The sequence below is a fragment of the Sardina pilchardus genome, chromosome 4 (assembly GCF_963854185.1).
Source record: "Sardina pilchardus chromosome 4, fSarPil1.1, whole genome shotgun sequence".
In the NCBI taxonomy this organism is placed as follows: Eukaryota; Metazoa; Chordata; class Actinopteri; order Clupeiformes; family Clupeidae; genus Sardina; species Sardina pilchardus.
The window spans coordinates 13,828,632-13,851,069 of record NC_084997.1 but is presented as its reverse complement, the minus strand read 5'-3'; the positions used below and the strand labels follow the sequence as shown (position 1 = coordinate 13,851,069).

General features: G+C 44.6%; 1 protein-coding gene across 1 annotated transcript in view; it reads right to left on the bottom strand.

Annotated features, from left to right (window-relative positions):
• itgbl1 (integrin, beta-like 1) overlaps window positions 1-21,831 on the bottom strand; it is a 57,281-nt gene extending 35,450 nt beyond the window's left edge. The window contains exons 1-4 of the mRNA XM_062534228.1: window positions 21,580-21,831; window positions 18,743-18,945; window positions 3,738-3,884; window positions 1,810-1,932 (exon numbers count right to left, since the gene is read on the bottom strand). Coding sequence (XP_062390212.1) covers window positions 1,810-1,932; window positions 3,738-3,884; window positions 18,743-18,945; window positions 21,580-21,671 — 565 coding nt within the window. The 5' untranslated portion in view covers window positions 21,672-21,831. The remainder of the gene's footprint in view (window positions 1-1,809; window positions 1,933-3,737; window positions 3,885-18,742; window positions 18,946-21,579) is intronic.
• Between the last annotated feature and the right edge of the window lie 607 nt (window positions 21,832-22,438).

The following is a 22,438-nucleotide window of genomic DNA, read 5'->3' as shown; positions in this document are numbered from 1 at the left end:
CCCCATACAGAGCACGATTGTGCCAGCTGAACTGATAACACACCAGTAACATACAAACTTTGTCAGAGCTGTGTGGTGTTTTCATAACTCGACACAGAACTCAGAATCATATTGAAATATCAGCACTAATTGGATATAACCTGTTGCATCATCAGTAGTAGTAGTTTGGCTTATTTCAGTTGTTTTGTTGTTTTGTTAGTTGCTCTATTTTACATGAATATTTTTATGTGTGTGTGAGAGCCCGCAATGGCCAGCTCACGAGTTGGGATGTGAGCTTGGAAAATAGTGTCCAGGAGAGGTAGTTCGAGTTTCAAAAATGGTGTCAAACTATTTATGAAATAATGAAAATGTGCAGGAATAGCAATAGGCTATTATTTATAAAACAAAACACTTTTAACAAAAGAAAACAAAAATAAGTAAAGCCATCAGCCAGTCACGGTACTCCCAAAACATAGAGCTCTACCTCACAACAGGTGTACTGCTCTCTCTAGTTCTCCAGGGGAACGGAGCTACCCCCCTTAAATAACCCCAACAATAGTCTCAAATTGGCCCAAAGTGGGTGATTGGGTCAAACCATCCAAATAGGTAATTACTGTATCTAATTTCAATATCAAGAAAACAAATACATAAAGCAAAAATATACAGAATGATCATAGTGCATATTACAATCTAAATACATATTAATTACAAGTGCAAAAATATCTCCGCATACATAATGATAACGAAAAGAACAAACAGTCGAAGCAAACACCCCTGCATGAAAATGCCCCACTCCCTCCCCTTGTGGGATGGTGTAAAAGCGCTGTCCCAAGGCGAAGCGCGCTTCCGCAATGGGACAGCAGACGGAAAGGCAGAGCACCAGCAAGTGTTGTAGGTAAGCTGAATGTTAACCGGTTTACTAGCGATATACAGAAAATGCAAATGGTAAATGGGAATGATTGTGGGTACCACACCGTTAGTTAACATTTCCATGGAGGAAGAAAACATGTCATTACTTATTTACGCTATGGCCAAACTTAAGTTAACTCGCGGCAAACCAAACAATCGGTCTGACTCGTGAATGAATGCCAAACTGGCGGCAAACTCCCGACAACAACATTTAAGTATACCGTACACCAAACAGACGTAACATATCACAAAACAACACTCTAAGCAAACAAACAACACAGTTTATAAGGCAAGGAGATTTGGCGGGTGACTGTGTGCGAATGGGTGCGTGTATGCATGTGTTCAAATGAAAGGAGTCTCTCTCTCCCTCTCCCGCGTTTGCACGGTAAAGTCTTTTCAGTCCGATATAGTGAGAAAGGGATAGTTCAGTTTCTCACAGTGTGAAATTATTGACAGACCATGGGCACCCAAAGAGTGCATCTCACAATATCAGCAAAAGCAAAACAACATGTAAGTGTACAATCTGTGGGTCTGAAATTCCTAAACTGACCAGGCACTACTTTGGCCCTTCTGTCAACTCTCCTTAAATACAGCATGTTTTGGTTTGGTGCTGTTGATCAACCAAGCCAACAGCAAACACACAGACATGGATGAACACATACTGTAACTACTGGTCAATTGTAGACCACTCATGGGTTCCTATTTACAAGTGTAATGCTTTTGTCTTACATCCCTCCACCTTGGATCAGGGCTGCAGAATGTGTGTGTGTGTGTGTGTGTGTGTGTGTGTGTGTGTGTGTGTGTGTGTGTGTGTGTGTGTGTGTGTGAGTGTGAGAGTGAGTGAGAGAGAGAAAGAGAGAGAGACTTTTAGTTTGTGTGCGTGCGTGTGTGTGTGTGTGTGTTGGGTGGGGTCATGCCTACCTCCACACATCTCTCCAGACTCGTCGTCCAGGCACTCGCTGTCGTCGCACTCGCAGTAGCGCCCGTTGATCAGGCCCTTGCCGTCGGGGTCACGGCACACACAGCTGCCACACTGACAGGAGCCTGCCGGGCACACACATGGGGCCTCAGAGAGGACGACAAGACACACACACACACACACACACACACACACACACACACACACACACACACACTCTCACATATATATGTGACATGCACCAGGAAAACACACAACATGCCGCACACGCACACACACGCACACACAGATATACACATACAATCGAACACACACTGGACACCAGCAAGACACACAGCAAGTCGCACACAGTCACAAACACATGCACACACACATGTACATAAAAAACACACTCTCATGAACACACGTGTGGGAGAGGACCTTCAGAGAGGACAGGCTCCAACATGTCAGACACACACACACACACACACACACACACACACACACACACACACCACACACGCATACACACCAACTCACACATACACACACACTTACTCACAAGGAGCATCAGAGAGCACGGGTGGCAGCAAGGCACACAGCATGTCACAGACACAGACAACCCCCCCCCCCCAACACACACAGACACACAGACACACAGACACACAGACACACAGACACACAGACACACAGACACACACACACACACACACACACACCCATACCCATACCCACACCACACATGCACACACACAGGGGCGAACACTTCACACGCATAAACCCTTGTGCACATCTGCCGACCAGCAGGGTCCTCAGCCTCCCACCGCCTACCCTTGCCCCCCCTACCCCACCACCACCTCCACCACCACCTCCACTTCCACCCCCACCCCAACCTCCACCCCTTCCTCCTGCCCTCCTCCTCCCAGCGCTGGTGGCTGGTGGCTGGGGCCGGAGCGCGCCGCTGTGCCTCTGTGGCACGGAGGTTATCCACGGGTGGCCTCCTCAGTGCCCGCGGCCACCACCGCGCCAACAGGGAGCCGGCCGCACAGCATCAAGAGATACACCACTGCTGGGGCCGCGCACAGGATGAAAGCCTGGGGCTGTCTGAGGATGGAGAAGGGCCGGGGTGGGGGGTAGGGGGTTGGGGTGTGTGTGTGTGTGTGTGTCTCTCTCTCTGTGTGTGTGTGTGTGTGTGTGTGTGTGTGTGTGTGTGTGTGTGTGTGTGTGTGTGTGTGTGTGTGTTTATGTATTTATATGTATTGAGAGTGCACTGCCTGTGAGCTGTCATGTAAAGAGGTGGGTAGAGGTTTGTCTGCGTCTGTCTGTGTGTGTGTTTGTGGCTGTTTATTTACATGGCCATGTCCCTTATCTTGAGGGCACCCTAGGGGTGCAGAGCAGAGCAGGGGAGCTGGACTTCCAGGTGAAACAGAGAGAAAGAGGAGCAGAGGAAGAGGAAGGACCGCTGTATTCAGACTGAACATACTCAGAGAGTGGGGACACACTCACTGTGGCTCATTTCAGGGGCTATACGGTTCTAAGGCCAGTTTCGTAGATTGGTTGCATCATCGTGGCGTGACTAGTGCTGTCCCATTTTCCTCCAAATTCGCCTGACAAAGCCACCCTTGTTTTCCCCCCGAAACGGAGTGTTCATCAGGTTTATGTTTCTTGGCCTACCTGGTCCCCAAGATTCTGAACATTTATGATGCTTCATTCGAGAAAACACATTTAAACATTTTAATAACATTTAAATTCCTGGGTGTCAATGTGAACTATGGCTAAGCGATGTACGTATAGCCGACATCTGTATCAAACCTAAACGATGGCTAGATGGGGGCTGTGGATGGATGGATGGATGGATGGATGGATGGATGGATGGATGGATGGATGGATGGATGGATGGACAGATAAGAGATGGGTGGAGTAAGTGGGTCGGAGGGGAGGGCCGCCTCACCTGCGTTGGAGCACACCACCCCCTGGGGGTTGCGGCACAGGTCCTTGCTCTTCCTGTTGGACAGGATGCAGGGCTCCTGGTGCTGGCAGGCGTCTCCGGACCAGTCCTCGTCACACTCACACTTCCCACAGTCACAGGTGCCATGACCTGCCCGGCAGAGGAGGGGGGAGAGATGATGACCGTACACACACACACACACACACACAAACTACACTTTTATAATACATACAAACGCACGCACACGCACGAAACACACACGCACAAAACACACACACACACACACACACACACAATATACTCACATACAATGCATACAGACCAACACTCATATAAAGCCACTTTCAATTGCACATTGTAACACAAACATGTACCCACGCACATGTAACACCCCCCATCCCACACACACACACACACACACACACACACACACACACATACATAGAGGCTATTGATTATTTGGAGGAGAATGTGAAAGTGCTTTAAATGCAGGTGCAGAAGGCCGCATGGTTCAGTAATGTGAAAATAAGAAGGCAGAGTAACAAATGAAAGATCGCAGAAGGAGCTCGCGGGCTCAATAATAAATTGATTTTGTCATTAGTTCCAGATTTGGGTGAGATTTTGGGAGACGATGTGAAGGGCAGGGTGATATACAAACCATTAACACTTTCCACGCCTCTCTGCACATGGCACTGGAGGGGATACCCCATTAGATGAAGTGTGTGTGTATGTGTGTGTGTATGTGTGTGTGTGTGTGTGTGTGTGTGTGTGTGTGTGTGTGTATTCGTCTGTAGTTGCGAGTGTGTCTATTCTAGCTAAGAACAGATACTCATCTTTTCATACTGATGGGCACAGTGTGACATGCATTGTACTTCAGCTCAAATCTATAATAACGTTAATATCAAAATAAAGTGCAACGAACGACGTGTGTACAATTCAATCAAGCAACAGCTAAATACCCCAAAAGCCATCATATAGCATTTTTGAAGATTACAGGCTTTCGAATTCAACGCTTATCTCTCCGGGTCAATGATCATATATTCAAATCTGCTGGTATTTTGTGTCAAGGAAAGGAAAAAAAGAGAAAAATGAGGAGCATTCAAAAGCACTGTGATATATTCAAAAGAGGTTCTCAGGTCGTCGAGCCAAGGGAGAGAGAGCGAAAGAGAGAGAGATAGAGAAAAAGAGATGCCACAAATGTTGAGAATCGGTGGCAGGAGTGGGGATGCGCCTTCCACGAAAACAGGGTCAGGCTAATATGCTTAAGCGCTTCTGACACCAGAAGACACTTAATTGACAGTCAGAAAAGACTTTAATCCGACCCAATCAAAGGGGCTGAGACGATACCTCCGCCCCCTCCACCTCTTCCGTTATGAACTGATTATGCAATGTGACAAGGCAGAATGATGAGAGAGAGAGAGAGAGAGAGAATATGGAAGAGAAAAAGCAAAACACCGTTCTCCCAAATTTCTCCCAGAAGAACCGTGTGCTCAGCGAATCTTTTACCCTCTGCCCTCCACCGCTTTCCTGTTTTGCTTACTGCATCCCAGCATCAAATTACAGCCTGCTCTCATCTTCTGTCTAATTTCCCTTTCTTCTGCAGTGTTTAACAAAAAAAACAACAACAAAAAAAAACAAAGAATGCACTTTCTGTGGACAGTGCATTTGCTACAACAAGCTGATCCTTATCCATCATTTTTCTTAGAGAAAATGAGGAAAGGAAAACTCAATGCATCCAGAGTAATCATCCAATCATCTCATAGCATGCAATATAGCACACATACACGTACAGTTGCACACATCTCCACACATTTACCGAGGCTATCCTGTGGCGTTCTCAATCACTCTCGCATGCAAATGTGACGTTCACTTCCCAAGACTATATATCAGTCTTAAAAAAAATGCCCAATGGCTTTGCTTTCACGAGACATCTCATTACTGAAGTGAGGTGTTTTGCTAATGTGCATATTCATGTTGATTTGGTGTCATCAAAGACAAGTTATACAGTGTGATAATCATAAAGTGCATGTTACAGGTTTATGATCTTAATGGTTGCTATTCAGCTTGCAGCTTGGCTGGATGTCAAAGTGTCAGGAAAGGAATCAATTCAATTCCTCCCCCACCTAGTAATAAAACCTCTGATGTGTTTTTAATAAAAAAGAGGTTTAAAGAGGCTTCTTTTTTTGGATTACTGACAAAATATGTAGAAGGAAGTACTCAATGTTCCAAAGACATTTTTGATTAAACTATGTTGATCACTGTCTTTTATTATTAGACCCCCTCCAAACATCATATCATGGATGACTTAAGGACACTGAAAAGGTCACGGGTTGCCAATGGCCTGTTCAAGAATACGCGTCTTTGTCACATTTGAGGACCCAGAGGGATGACTTGACATAACATATAGGTCCTTCAAGCAATGGAATGAATCATTTGTTTATGTTGTTTTCGTAGACTGCTACAAAAGCTACAGGTTTCCAATGACCTATACATTCAAATGCCTATCGGTCAAATACGTCAAGCATGAAGCACGTCGTAAAACGCTGCATGGGTCTATACTCTGCATGGTAGGAAAAACCCTTCAACTGCAGAACCACACGAGATGATGTCAACGTGTTTACTCTGGACGGTCAATGCCAGCTGACTTTATATTCCCCCAGTGGTCTGATATGTTGACACAGAATGGCGTCCAACACCTTTCAACACCCTTGATTCTCCCATCCCTTCAATTACACTGTGATGCATGAGAGGAGTCCTCCATATTTAGCCGAACACCCAGCCCACATCGTATAATCCTGGGCTCTCGTTCCCATCTCTCTCTCTCTCTCTCTCTCTCTCTCTTTCTCAGACTCACTCTCTCTCTCTCTCTCAGACTCTCTCTCTCTCTCTCTCTCTCCACAGCTGCCCTGGAGTGTGCTCATAATGACTATCTGATGCCAGGTGCTGATCTGACACGCAGAGACAATCACGGGGACGAGTTAATTGGGCCCTCTCTCTCTCCGTACCCCTCTGGAGGCTCTGAGAGTGAAGGGGCCCCGCTGCTGTCCACCGCCTCTCCCTCCACCCGCCAGCCTCCAGGGCTCCTGTCCACACGCCAGCTCCAGGCTCTCTCTCTCTCTCAGTGTCCTTCTCTTCCCCTCTCTCTCTCTCAGTCTCTCTTTTTCAGTGCCCTCCCTGTCTCCTTCTTTCTCTCCTTCACTCCTTTTCTCCTTCTCTCTCACTCTCTCTGTTTGTCTAATTTTATTTTCAAGGCTCACATGCCAAGTGTCACAAAAAAAATAATTGCATCACTTGAGGAACTTTTCCAATGTGACGCCATTTCTCTTTAAGCAAAGAATGATGCAGGATTTAATAACTAGCAGGCTAGTCTATTGCAATACTCTCCATTCTGCTGTAGAAAAGAACACAGTAAATCAGCTATAATAAATTCTACATTTTGCTGCACAGGCACTGGCTTGGACCACACATTACACCTACTTTAAAAATCTTGCTCCTAAGTTTTGGTATTGATTTTTAAAAATATCTCATTTTTTATCACACCAGACTACCTTTCAGGAATGCCCTTGGTTTATGATCGAGCAAGGCCTCTCACACCCTCCAGTTCTTCTCGTTTAGCTGTTCTACAAAGCAGGACAGAAACATATGGTGGTGCTGCTTTCAGCCATTATCCTCCAAGCCGCCAAACATTAGCCTCCACACACCCTTCCAGTGGATATGAGAGCAGAGGAAAATATTGATATTTCTAAACCGTAAACTAAACACCCATCTATTAGGTCTGGCTTTTATATGGGGTTTTATACATTTATTTTACCACTTACGGGAAATTCTCCCATTTTTGTGAATCGACAAAAGCGTGCAAGTAAGGGGCACATTCTCCCATGTGCATAACACCTGATTTACACCAGATGCATGGCAGCTGCTTCACCTGACCTTCATTTCGATGCCCATGTTAACTGGTTAGAACTTGCACATTGCCTGTGTGTATGAATGCTCACATGAGACCGTAATGCAGAGATGGAACGCAAAGGCTATGGTGGCAGTCTGAATTCATCAGAAGTCTGTCGTTTAAGCAGCTGGCGTGCTCCTGCGTCTGTGCACGTGGTGCTAGCTGAGCATGTGACAAAAACTGCGTCATCGATGCACAATTCGGAGTGTGTCGCATACCTGTTGTGACCGTGCTTCAAGAGTGCATCAACGACTCATGAACTGTGCATGAACCCTGACCAAGAAGAAGCAATGACACTGAAAGAACTTTGTTCTGTTAGGTTAGTGAACTCCGTACGCACAGGAAAATACTGTATGACTGTGCCCAAACCTGTGTGGAAGTCTGCAACCACTAACGATCCCGTATTTGTCTGGTGATTTGTTGCCGTTGTTGTTGCCAAGTGTGGAGGACAACACATACAACTTCAACGGAAGTGTCAAGGGATGTTTCATTCTGTGTAGCCTACATTCACTGTCTTGGGACTGAGCCAGTCCATGAATAATCGCGCATCTGGAAACCTCTACTGCCAAGTTTCCCTGGTCAGAGGTGAATTCAATGGTGCGGTCATCTTTAAATAATTATGCATTTGAGAACCCATGAGATCGGGAAACCTATCATTTTGAGATTGTGACATCTGATTAAGGTCAGTAGTGTAGCAACTCGAGGATCAATATGTACCAGAGCTGACTTGCCTTGGTTTTGGTTCGTCTGTATTTGCAGTATCTTCTCAGACATTTGATGCCCCCAATGCTACACTCTTCAGGACTGATTGTACCATGGACTGGCTAATTACAGTAGTAGCAACATGAATGGAACAACTGCTTCACCTAATAGACTTTCCAATGAGGAGACACAGCACTCAAAATCGCATGGGGTTAGTTGGTAACTAGTCTTGTCTTGTCTCGATGCAGATTGAAACTTTTCACAATTTTGTCTGTTGTGGATGGTATTTTCATTTTTCCCTTGTTTAGCAACAGCTATCCTTTTGAGTGTACTTTTGTTAGGCTCCTATCCTTTGGCACTGATGACATCACCAACTACCAAGGAGCTAAGTGTGACTGCTCAGGGGCTGTCATTCCAACCACCAAACTTGACCACGGCTGCAATTGAGAGTTCCCTTTTCATTTTTTAGGAACACCAAATCCAGGAATGACGGTTCTAACTACAAAGATTGAAATGGAAGTTAGCCAGTTAGAAACTTGAAAGCTACCTTTTTTTAGAAACGCACCCCAGGTCTGCATCAATCTCTATCACTTGTACATCGCCTTGAATCACAATTTGATTTCAATGTTCAAGATCACTTCATTTGTTCTCAGGGAAATGCTAATCCAAGCTCCATATAACATGATGAAACAGAATGATGAAATAACGTTTAATGCTCTCTCTTTGCACACTGAACTTACAGTAAATGGAGATTCCAATATGTACACCCAAGGATGATGATGATGATGATCACCCAAATGTCCCAAATCAAAAATAATGTCTCATGTTTTCTTATATTAGTGTTTCCAATGGCCATAACGGAGAAGGATATGTGACCGCAGGGTATTACAAGTAGGTATTACGGAAGTCTACAATCAGTAGTCTGGCACTGTGCTCAAGCCTTTCTCTTTATCTACTCTATCTATGGCAACCCAGGGTCCTCCTCCCACCCCTCTGTCTCCGCCGGGCGTTTGATGAAGGGCGGTGCGTGAGACAGCAAAATCACCGGCCGCCACGCTCCCATGAATCACCTAAACAGCTGTGAAACAAATTAATAGGTGATGTCTCCTTGCTTAGATGCGGTGTTGATAGTGGAGCGGTGAGTCACTTCCTATTGCTAATTTGGGGGTTGGGTCGTGATTTACGTCACAGCATGTTATTCTAGTTGAGCTTATTCATGTATTCATTATTTTTTTTTTCCCAAGCCAAGTCTGTCATGTCGTTTTTTCTAAACACCATAAAAGCTATTGCTGGTGATAAGGTCATAAACATAGTCTTTATATAGAGTGGATACTGTACATAGCAGTGTTATTAATGTGTTCTCTTTATGAGTAGAGATAAAGTTACACTAACCTAACACCATACACTTCAATAAAATTACAGCTCGTCAGCAAGGGACCTCTAGGATTAGTTATTATGGTAGGTAGTGAAGCAAGATATTTATTTGAGAATATTAACTCTCATAGGGAACCACTAAGGAATGAAGGAATCATTAATAATGGCTACTAATAGTCTGAGTATGCATCAGTTGCCGCTTTACTGTAGGTGTTTTTAGTCAATGACATTTCATAGAAGTGGTCTGATTATCTGAGGGAAAAGCATAAGCTGCTTGACATACAGGAGTATGACTAAGAGTAAGACTGAAAGCAGAAAACAGAAACCTAGTAGGATATGCTGGAACAGAGGCACATGCTGCTGTGAAATAACACTTATTGGTATGCAACAAGTGTCTGCAATTCTGCAGTCTTCCTTAGAATAAAATCAAAACAAAACAAAACAAACAAACAAAACAAACATTAGAAACCTGTGGTAAACAACGTAATGCTTAAGCAGAGACAAAATATTGAGGTAAAAAAAAGGGACTTGGTATGAATGTATTGGCTAATGGCTAGTCGGCAGGCCTTCTCAATTCTAATCTCTTAGACCTTTATTTCAGATTGTGAAAATGTTTATGACATATGGCCTGTGTTGAATTTAATATAGGTGTGTAATTAATTAATGCTGTGGCCTTATGCGTCCAGTGAGATATTCAATCTAGATCTCATCATGCCCAACTAAACAGCATCAAATGATTCCTAAATCTCCATGCATTTAATGCAGAGATTGGCTGCAGACTTCTAAAGTACCAATTACATGTCGATGCAGGTCTGATATCAGCCTGTGCTGTAGAATAGATTGATCTAATTATCTACCAATACATAAAGATAACTGAATTACAATCAGTTCCCTAAACTGCCAAGATTAATGACTGTTGGCATATTCCATTATAGTTTTACTGCAAATTAGGAACATTGTTAATATCAATAACAGAGCTGCAAAAATCCTCAGCAACACGCTAGCCACGTCTCAGACTCTGTCTAACGTCTGAAACACAGAGAGAATGGATCGGCCTTGAGGTAATTTGTGGACTGGTGCTGGGAATTTATTTCCTTGATGATGATATTTTTCTTTCCATTTTGGGTTTGTTTAGCCAGTGCTATATGTATGTGTGTGTGTGTATATATATATATATATATATATATATATATATATATATATATAAATACACACACACACACACACACACACACACACATATATATATAAAAATATATAAATATATGCCTAAAACAAGGCTGATTTCAATAGGCAATTATCCCCCCTTGTTATTCTCTTATTTAGTGATGTCAGGCGTGAAATGATTGTGCGGCGGGCCAGGTTCTGCATGAGTGAAGAGGGAGACACCTGTCTGGGGTAATAACTCTCTCTGTGCCACGCTCACAGCCAGGGCACGCGGGCGGAGGAGGTGGGCGAGGAGGCGGAGAGGGGCGGAGAAGGGCAGAGAGAGGGAGAGAGGAAGGGGAGGAGGAGGAGGAGGAAGAGGAGGAGGCGAAGACGAAGACAAACTTCCCCACTCTGCCAGTGCCAACCACTCTCTGTGCTAAATTAGACCCACAGTCACACACAGTCACACACACACACGGTGGGATAGCAGAGCTGCGTTACTGCGTATTTAAATACACATACGCTGGAAAGAACGTGTCAGAGGCTAAAAAGAGGTGTTAGACGACCCCAGCGCCTCCACACAGGCTGTGGAACATATTGCACGGCGTGGATCACTCTGGGCCAATGTCTCTCTCGGTTAATGGAGGGTGACATTTAGGGTCCAGTGTTTGGTGCTCCATAAGTTCCAAGACATATTTCAGGCTGGGCTGGTGAAGAGGCGTTTTTACCGTCCACAGACATGGCGTAATCGGATTTATCGGTGGTTTCTTAGCCCCCTGCGGGAGAAAAAACATGGGCTACCAGAGGGAGCACTCTCGTCTCACTCCCTGCATCTCAGATTTCAGAGCAAAGAGCAATTAATTGAACCCTGCTAGCTCACTACTCAACTGCGTGTTGTTTAGCCTCCAGAGAGTTCGGACTAGGAGGGATGCAATTTGGTAATGCTCTTTGCCCTTATGTACTGTAGGATGCCCAGCAAAAACCACAAGCACAGCCCAACCTAATAAGTCAGCGTTTGCACACAAACCATATATCAACCTGGCCCATGGGAGCAGTGAACACCTCACCTCACCTAACCAGACAGATCCATAAACTTTTCAAAACAAAGACTTTGTGTTCACCAAAGACGGAAGCTGGACAAAGATTCGTGCACAATAAAAAACAAAACTCATTCAACTAAGTGGCCCCATAAATTGAAATAATGAACTTCCAGCGAGTCTAAAAACGTCACTGGACAACATCCCAACATCCGATTCAGGTAAAAATCTGGATTTGATTCAGAGTAAGACGCTGTTTGCGACCCTGCATTTTACCAGGATGCTCCTTTATGGTCCGAACACTGAAAGTCTTTCTCTTCCCAAACAGCCTGCACTTAGAGTAAATGAGTCCAAGACCGCCAGTTCTCCTCTGTCCACTGTAAAATTAGATGGGACAAATGCAATCGGGGGGACAATAGAAAAGTAGATGGAGACAAAAAAGCTATCAAGACAGTGTCTGCAAGTGAGCAAGGGAAGGAGAGAGGGAGGGAGGGAGGGAGGAAGGGAGAGAGAGAGAAAGAGAGAGAGAGAGAATGCGCCCGTGGGGAGACTGGCCAGTTGGCAGTCGGATCAGCCGGCCACTCAGTGAGAGGAGCAGGATGCCACCAATGTGTCTGATGGCTCAGAAGCAGCCTGGGCTGGACACACTGCAGCCGAGGGACATGCAGTCACCAGAGAGAGTGAGCAGAGAGAGAGAGCAGAGAGAGAAAGAGAGAGAGAGACAGAGAGAGAGAGAGAGAGCTTTAGCACTCCTTTATTACTGAACCATTGGCATATACTCTTATACAGTTACATTATTATAACACCTTGAACCAAAAGGCTCACATACTCCTACCAACTACAAAGCTACAAAGAAAATCCCTATTTCACCTTTAACAACCCTCTTTTCCCCCGACACACACACACACAAACAAACACACACACACACACACACACACACACACACACACACACACACACACACACACACACACACACACACACACACACACACACACACACCACCATATCAGAGAGGTAGTGAAAGAGATTTCGAGAGGGGAGTTTGTGGTCAGATACCTAAGGACTTTCCAAACAGTCTGACATACTGACATATGAAAAAAAAAATAATAAAGACCGTATACCACACACATACACACTAAACACATCTAGCACATTTTTCAACTCTGAACAGGAAACAGACTTTTCAGAACTTAAGAAAGAGGTCCAAAAATAAGTCCCATATAAATGACAAATCCCTGTATCTACTGCTGCCGTCATCAGCGAGACAGATGAACGTGATAAAAGCTGGCTGCTGAGCGGAGACACTGGGGAGCTGTGTGGTGGAAGTCTGAGTCACGCCGGTGCTCCTCTGCTAGGCTACGTCTTACTTCTGGGCAGCTGGCGGAGTTTTCACCAGCGTGTGGCCAGAGGTGAGCTCCCCTAGTGCCGCTGGGAGTCCAGCGCTCTGACCGGAGCTGTCTCTCAGTGTGAGGTAGTGTCACCGGAGGCACGCACGCACACACACACACACACACACACACACACACACACACACACACACACATACACACACACACACACACACACACACACAGAGATAGAGATGGTGAACTGTCTCTCAGTGAGGTACGTAGTGTCACCGAAGGCCCACTCACGCACGCACGCACGCAGAGACGGACGCACGCACGCACGCACGCACGCACGCACACACACACACACACACACAGACAATCACACACACACACACACACACACACACACAGACAATCACACACACACACACACACACACACAAATACACACACACACACACACACACACACAGATAGATAGAGAGGGAGGGGAGGCAGTGAACTGTCTCTCAGTGAGGTAGTGTGTCACTAAAGGCTTTCACAGCTCACAGTTGGCCAGCCAGCCAGCCAGGAGAGCAATGGCAACAGAAATACTCCAGGCAGGTGGGAAACTCAACACACACACACACACACACACACACACACACACACACACACACACACACACACACACACACACACACACACACACACACACACACACACAGAGATAGAGATAGAGAAAGAGTGGGGGCAGTGAAGGAGAGAGGAAAGTGTGAGGGAGATAGAGGCAGAGGAAGAGTGGGGGAGAAAAAAGATGAGGGACAGAGAGAGAATGTGCATGTGTGTGAGCCTGAAAGACATAAAATGAACAAGGGTGGAGAGGGAGGGGGAGAGAGAGAGGAAAAGGAGAGAAAAGAAAGTATGAAAACTTCCTTGTGGTCCATTTAAAAATCCCGAGAGGAGGGGAGAGAGAGAGAGAGAGAGATCACAAACAGGGGCGGGGGTGGAGGGGTGGTGGTGGGGGGGGGACTTGCCACGTCTCTGCACAAGCAGTGAGAGTGAAAACAGAAGTTGTGAGAGGAAGAACAGACTCGGCATGTTAGAGAGGTTATGGGCAAGTAGTCCACTGGGCAGCACAATCGCACGGCTCCACAGCCAGACTCTGGCCCATGCTTTGGGTTTTAATGGTTTTCCATTTCAACTTCTCAGTTTTCAAAATCTCTACTGGCACGACACATGTCATGTGTACAAACCAGACATTTTCAACGCACACAGTATGAGTACAATGCTTATGATACTAATGGAATGATGCACAATCTGGTATAAACGTATTTATCACAGACACGACACTGTAGTGGGTGAGGGTTGTTCTTTGGACCTTTTTCAAAATGGCAGATGATGAAAAAGCTGTAGGGACTCTGAGAAAAAGAAAGCAAAGCATTACACGTTACATGGAGATGCTTCAACTGAAAAGGGGTGGGGGTGGGGGCAGGGGCGCTAAATACCAGGTGATGCACACACAGCTGGTGGACAGCTGCAGCCTAATGCCTAATCTGTCACCTCTCTGGACAGAAGAGAGAGAGGGAGAGAGAGAGAGAGAGAAAGAGAGAGAGATGGAGAGAGAGATAGCTCCTTGAAATGGCTTGGCTTTAAAGGCTAGTTAGCCAGAACCCATGCCCTGTGAAAGAACCGTGGCTAACACTTAGATTTCTGGGAAACCCCAGCGTTATGTAACGTCACATAAGAGAGCTGACCGACTGTAGCTACAAAGAACAAGGATGTTAGAATTTTACACCCTGAAAAGTACTTGCTCATGGCCAACCTGAGGCTGGAGCGTTTGATGTGTGAGACTACAAAAAGTACAGAAAATACTTGAGCGGACATGACTGACTTCACACAATCTCACTTGTCAATCTCAATTGTTTTGCTTCAGGAATTTGCAGGGCCATTGTGTTCCTACATAACTGAACAGTTTGATGTCTTTGCTGTAAGCACTTTCCCACCACTGAAGTCTATCACACTTAGTGAAAACAAAGGGTTTAATGCTCTGGGTTAGAAATTGCGAAACACATTAGTTGGCAGCTTTTTATATCTCTGAACTGTGCCTGAGATGGGTATTTGAGAAGCATTTTCCCTTGTTTTCAGCTAGAAACTCGCAATGCCTCTTTAAGGTAGCTAGCTGTACTGGCAACTTTAACATAAAGGTGCTCTGGGGAAAACCTCTCTAGGGCTGTCCTGAGCATCCATACACTCAGCTCACTGAGATGCCTATGGGCGGGACATTGGCACCCATGTTGCAGAGTCTGACAACTGTTACATCACTCACAGCAGTTTTCAGTTTCAAAAATAAACAACTGCTGCAAGGTCCTCACAATATTAATGGTGCTGAAAGTTATTTACACCAAGTGCAAAAACAAAAGTTGTACTGTGTTAAAACAAGAGCGAAATGTTCTCCAGATTCCACTTAAACAGCCCCTTTCACAACCTTCCTGAAGTCAAAATAGTCCCTTTTGCCCCTAAAGACCTTCTAGATGCAATAATGCAGCATTTTATGTGACTAATACTCCAATTCAGCGGTGATATGGCAGTGTTCAAAACTCTGATGAATAGCCTCAACAACGAGACACGACATGGAACCCAGCTTGTGTGAGCCAAACATATGTTTTCAGGAGAGGCAAGAGTGGTGTGTGTACTCCCCTGCCAGGGCCGAATCACAGTCTCCTGACTGAGCGCAGAAAAGAAAGGTTTGGACAGCCGACAGAAGGATTTCAGAGCATCAAAAATACTGATGTTCAACACACCCCACATAGGCTGTGTTGAACATTCACACACACACACCCACACACACACACACACATACTCAGATACGCACATACATATGCACACAAATGGATAGATCTAGTTTGTGCCGGGGAACATGCAGAAATGCTGTCTTTCCTTTGTCATGTTAAATTACCCCGCAAAGCACGGCAGATACACTAGGCTAGGCGTGAGCTACACACACATTATGTGGTCGACATAATGAGACAAGGCGTGCGCGTGATGGCATAACACATAGCATAAGTAGCCACATTGTGCCCATAACAATAGCAATGGCGTCTAATTCTTCTTTTAACATGTCAACGTGAGCCAAATTGGCTACTTTGCCTCCAACTAACTAATGGTTGCCATCTGGCTCCAGGAAGTGATGTGTAGTGGTTTCCTCTCAATAGGTACTAAATAGCCTTGATGCTTTCTGAGGAATGAAAAAGAAGAGAGAGAGAAAGAGAGAGAGAGAAAGAAAGGGCGGGAAAAAAGTCTGGCTCCAGATGTGTCCGCCACTCGCAGCTTATGGAGATGAGAGTGAAGTGTTATCAGAAAGCAGCGGAAAAATGTACACTCTCTCACTCTCTCACTCTCTCTCTCTCTCTCTCTCTCTCTCTCTCGCGCACACACACATACCAAACACACACACTCACGCACACACACACATACTAACACACAGCACGCACACACGCACACACACACACACACACACAAACACACACACACACACACACACTCACACACACACACACACACACACACATACACACACACACACACACACACACACACACAGGTCTTTCTAAAGCTAATGAGCTTTTCACAGGCTTCACAACCTGTCTGAGTGAATACATCACTCATCCCATGAGCATATCCACACACATCTTGCCTCCAATACTGACATCATCACCATGGGTAAAAAAAACATAAAGAAACAAAAAGCTGTTGGTGGAACCAAATGAATCAAGGCATGGGGAAAACCGAATCAAAACAGTGAAACAGCTATGTCAAATCTGTCAGTCTGTGTTTGTCTTGTTGGTGGTCCCAATGTGAAGCAAGCTAAAGGACAGGCATGCTTTCATATGTGATTTGGTCTCATCCAGGAATGCTTAGAGGTGTGAAAAGGACATTTGGACAGTTATAGGGTGTGAACACAGTGCCAAAAGGGCTACAGATTAGCTTCAAGCCTGTAGGGTTTACTGGGGGACTGCTTCCATAATTCTTAAATGCCTGGTATGTTATACAGGGGCAATGATGAAACATTTACAAAAGAAATGGACTCATGCATTATCCACTCTAAAATGCCTATGAAATGTACAAAAAGATTCTAATGTTATAGTTATTCATTTTATATTTTGGCCTGATCCAAATGTTGCCAATCCATTTGGCCCTAACAAATATTACATTTCTAACATGTTTAGCCATTCTTAACTTTGTTTTGATGAAAATAAAGGGATCACGGATACTTATGTTTTTATTTCTGAACGGTGCGGCAAAAGACTAACATTTTGATTATGTCTTCTTCAGTGTCCAATTATCCTTATAATCAAAATGTCTATGCTGAGGATTATTTTTTTATTTTTCTATTTTAGTGAGTTACAAAAGCCAGAATAAAGATAGCCTATTCCTCCCATCTAAGCTGGAAGGTCAAAGACTCACCCTGTATTTCATTACCCTGCCACAGTGGCTGCTATCAAGCATGCGCTGGCTAACTGCGGATGTGGTCAGCAGTTCAGGTGGGCCCTGCAGACGAAGGGTGGGAGTCCCCGGGGGATTCAGAGGGACGCATCCGTGCCTAAGAGAGCTGTGCATTCATGCTCATAGAAACCAAATGGATTTCTCTGGGCCTTCACTTCTTTGAGGACCAAGTTCAAAGCCTCACTGTCCAACCGAGCCGAACGCAATGACAACAAACGAGAGAGAGAAGGAGAGAAAGAGAGAGAGAGAGAAAGAACGCGGAGGCTGTCTGTCAATAAAAAAAAGGCACATCTTTGAAGCTACAGCTGGAGCGGTGTGCTCTTGGAAGCCACAATGCTGCGAAGAAACAATTGGAGAAGCAAAAAGAGCCCTTTGAAAAGTCTGAATCGGTGGCCGCTTGAATGGGAGCACTGTGAAATTCAAATGAGCTCCCTGTAGCTAATGACATGATGCAGGGGACATCAAAGGCCCCCACCGGAAGCTAGAGGGAGCCTGTGAGTGACTCCGCCATGCTTCCTTTTTCATCAGACAGACAGCGTTGGGTTGCTCTATGTGATGGACGTGAGTGCAGTGATGTTGAAGGGCCCTCAGTACCCTGAAGCCAACTTGAGAGGTGTCATCTTTTTTCCCCCCATATGTTTCGTTTATGCTAGCGTGCTTTATGTTGCTTTGAGAAGATGTGTTTTGTGTGTGGGGACGTTTTCTGTGCAGATGTCTGTTTTTGTGGTTGTGTGACTATGTGCATATTACCCGCAGGCCCTTGCTACCCTGCAGTTATTTTAAGAGGTGCCATCTTTTTCCATATGATGTGCTTATGTGAGTATGTTTTAGTTGTTACTGTGCAGATGTCTATCTGTCTGTGTGATTGGGACAATGCACACATGTGTTTTACTCTCCGTCTTGTCAGTGGGAACACACACACACACACACACACACACACACACACACACAAAACAAAAGCACTTCTGTTATATCACTCACCATTGCAGGTCTTGCCGTCATATGTTGCGCACACCCAGTCGTGGCAGTCACAACGTGGCCCATAGAACTTCCCCGGGTCAGTGACTTGACATATGCAGACGCCGCAGTCGCACTCCCCCCTCCCACTGCAGATCAGCCCATCTGGAGTCCTGCAGCGTCTCTGTGAGGCTTCCGACGAGAGCCTGCACTCCCTTCCCACCTGGCTGAAGAGGAGGAGGAGGAGGAGGAGGAGGAGGAAGAGCAGACCACTTATATATCCTTCGCTTACTTACTTCAAGTATTTAAAAGGATAAATTAGGTTCACCTGTTGGCATCGCTCACTGCTCTCCTAGAGGACGAGCGGAGGGAAAAATGTCAAGCTTACGCGGGCAGGACACAAATCCTGAGGAATGCATGTACTCGCTGAGATGCTTTTGTGATAGACATATGGAAAGCATCTGCATGCTGATATACTACTAAAGTCAGTTGTCTGTGGGTTGTTGGTTCTTTTGACAAATATCAAAATGTTGAATGCTCATATGAGAAACATATGGGAAGAGCCAACATTTCAATACAATATATTGCTAAAGTCAGTTGCTGATGGGTTGTAAGCTCTTTTTGACAAATGTTTACTGCTAAATGCAAATGTGTCAGACACATGGCTTTAGAAGGCTACCCATTGAGACAGATTGTATTTTACTGGCCATGACACATTGCACACACCAATCTGCAACAACGCCAAAGGAAGGGCTTATTTAAGGAGTCTTACTATACAGCAGGGGCTTGATTTTACAATAAGCCTTGAAAAGTGAAGAGTTCCCTTTAAGACAGAGCCCATTTGAGGTGCAGGGTGATTGGAAACACCATCCTAATGACAACCAGACTCTCTCTCTCTCTCTCTCTCTGGGCTGTAAATCTCATTTTGGCCGAGGAGAGGACTCTCTGGTAGAGAGTCCAGGATATTGATGGATTGTCCAACATTGCAGATAATTTCTCAAACTATTCATGTCCTATATTAAGTACCCATGTGATATTCTATTTCAGGTCCTCCGTTATTATTGATAAATTGAACTTAATTTATTGATTTTTCATTTCTAAACCAAAATGTCTGAGAAGATTTTTTTTTTTTTTTGGTGAACTTAAACTCATGATAAAGTGGAACCTATATCACACAGTAAATCACTTGGAAAATGCATTCTAAATCCATATGTTAATCACAACATCACAGTGACCAAACTTTCAATCGCACTGCGAGAAAATGACAACATCTACATGTGGTACACATTAAAGATCTGTCTTTGTTGATTTACTCCGGATGTCTGTACATCATGTGGCTAACTAACACAATATGCATAGGCTATCTACCAACAAGCAAATATCTGTCATTATCTTTCATATTTATGAGTGATCATTAGATTTCAAAACAACAGAAAGAATTACTTCTGGCGAGTAAATAAATGGCTCCATCAATGCTGTTCTCTAAAGAAGTTTGGCTTCCCACATAACAGATGTAGAAGCAACAGTTTTATTTGGAACTCGAGCGGAACATGGAGTTGGATCCAACAGTGTGAGCAGCCCCTCTAACTAGCCTCAGGGGTAAGAGGATGATTGCTATTCTCCGACCATTGAAAACAAATAGCTGTGTCTTTGCCCTGTCCCTCCACCACCCACAAGGAACTGTGGAATCCCCTCAGACAGACATTCCACTCTTGCCTCTCCTCCAGCTGGACTTTGGACTTATAGAGCAGTAAAAAAGAACTGCTCCACGAAACGGGCCAAATTAAGAGTGTTCAAAAACAGACCACCCATTCCATGAACATTTGGAATATGCTGAACGACTGAACCCAACGTTCATATCAGACCATCATGACGATATATTAATCTAATTTGACATTTGCAGCAATAAACTCCTTTAGCTCTGACAGACACAGGGAAATGCACAGCACTCAACGCCAGCTAAACCTGAAATGTCCGGTTTATTCTTACATAACGCTGGTTTTTGTTTACTAACGGTTTGAACGTTTCGCCCTAATTCACCAGTAAAGGGACAGTCTGGGTCTGCAGGTTGCGAGGGTGCACCTGCTCGTGCGGCCCCAAAAGAGCTGAGTCAATCCCCCTCTCCCCTTGTGCTGTGAACCCCCTTTTCAACAGTTGTTGCAGCCCCAGTAAACACTAGCCAACCTAGACTCCAAAGAACAGCCTGTACGTACGGTACACCTCACAAGCCAGTGGAGCGGTGTCTGTACATTTACTATGGAGGACACTCACAAAGAAGTTGGAGTTGGCTTTGTGCGTCGTCGAGACACCAGTGTAACCTGATTCATCTGAAAAAAAAGTGGCAGGAACATTTTTACTCTAGCAAGGCACAGAGAAGAGAGACTGTGGATTCCTGCCAAACTCTCAGCGTGTCAGATTGTTCAAGTGAAATCTCTCCGATAAGTGAAAAAAGTTGTTGCTTTGCAAGACTCAGTCACAACATACTCACATCCAGTGAGTTATTTGAGTGTATATTTCTTTTGTCAGTGAAATCATTTGGAGAAGAGAACAGCTTCATGGCAAGGTAATCACTATCAGGGAAAAATAATATAATAAGCCTTTCCTGTGACTAAGACTAAAATAAAAATCACTGACCCCAACCAAACATCATGCACACAGAAGCCTAGATGAGCAGAATTCTTGCAGCTCTGGTGTCCGAAAAGTTGAGCCCGTCAGCAGAAAAGAAAAAAAACCCTCAGCACTGCTAAGCACAGTACAGTGAAGAGAGTGAGAGAGGGGGAGAAAGGGAGAGAGAGAAAGAGAGAGAGTGGGAGAAAGTTTCTAAACTGATGAGAAAAACAAAAAAAGCCCACGTAACTCACCTTAGCGATTGCAATAAACTTTCTTCGACAGCTGAGAGCAAAATCAGAAGCAAAGAGACTGAGACAGAGTGCACCAAAGCCTCTGCATGCATGTTTAGATCCCAAAAGAAACCTGGAGTGCAATGCCTTCAGGAATTTCTGCTTTTCCAGACAGGGAGAGGGAGAGGGAAGCGGGCTGGCCAAAACTGGCTGGCTCAGTCTCTTCTGAGGCCAATGGAGCTCTCCATACAAGTGCCTTTGATTAGTCTTGACTTCTGGTACCGGGGCTGGAGCAGGAGAGAGCTCATATGGCAACAAAGTGAACTTAACTATCAAGAGACATAAGGAGAAACAGTTGTTACAATAGAACTTTAATTGTTTTTACAAAACAAACATTTTCATTGATGTGAACTAAGTTGTTGGATGTTTTTTGTAATGATGATTATTTTATTTTTTAATGTGATTTCTAATTGATTTTCATCACCTTTGCATTGCATATATTATGAAGCATGTTGCTCCCCCTTATCTTGTTTAGACAGAGAGGAATGTACATCCAAAACCTTTACATCACTGCTTAGAAATAGTAAAACAGTATTGCACAACTGGCAACTTGTGCATATTGATTTTATTTAATAGTGTTTCAGCCTTTAAAATTAAGGCCTTAGGCTGAAATGTTATCAAAGTGAGAAAGGGAGAGAACGAGAGAGAGAGAGTCTGTGATACTTTTAGCCTATGTTATTCCCTTGGGGATCTATCTATCTATCTATCTATCTATCTATCTATCTATCTATCTTTTTATCTATCTATCTATCTGTATGTCATGTATGGCTGAGCAGATAAAACAACTAAAATGTCCTGAAGTTATTTTTGTATTTATTTG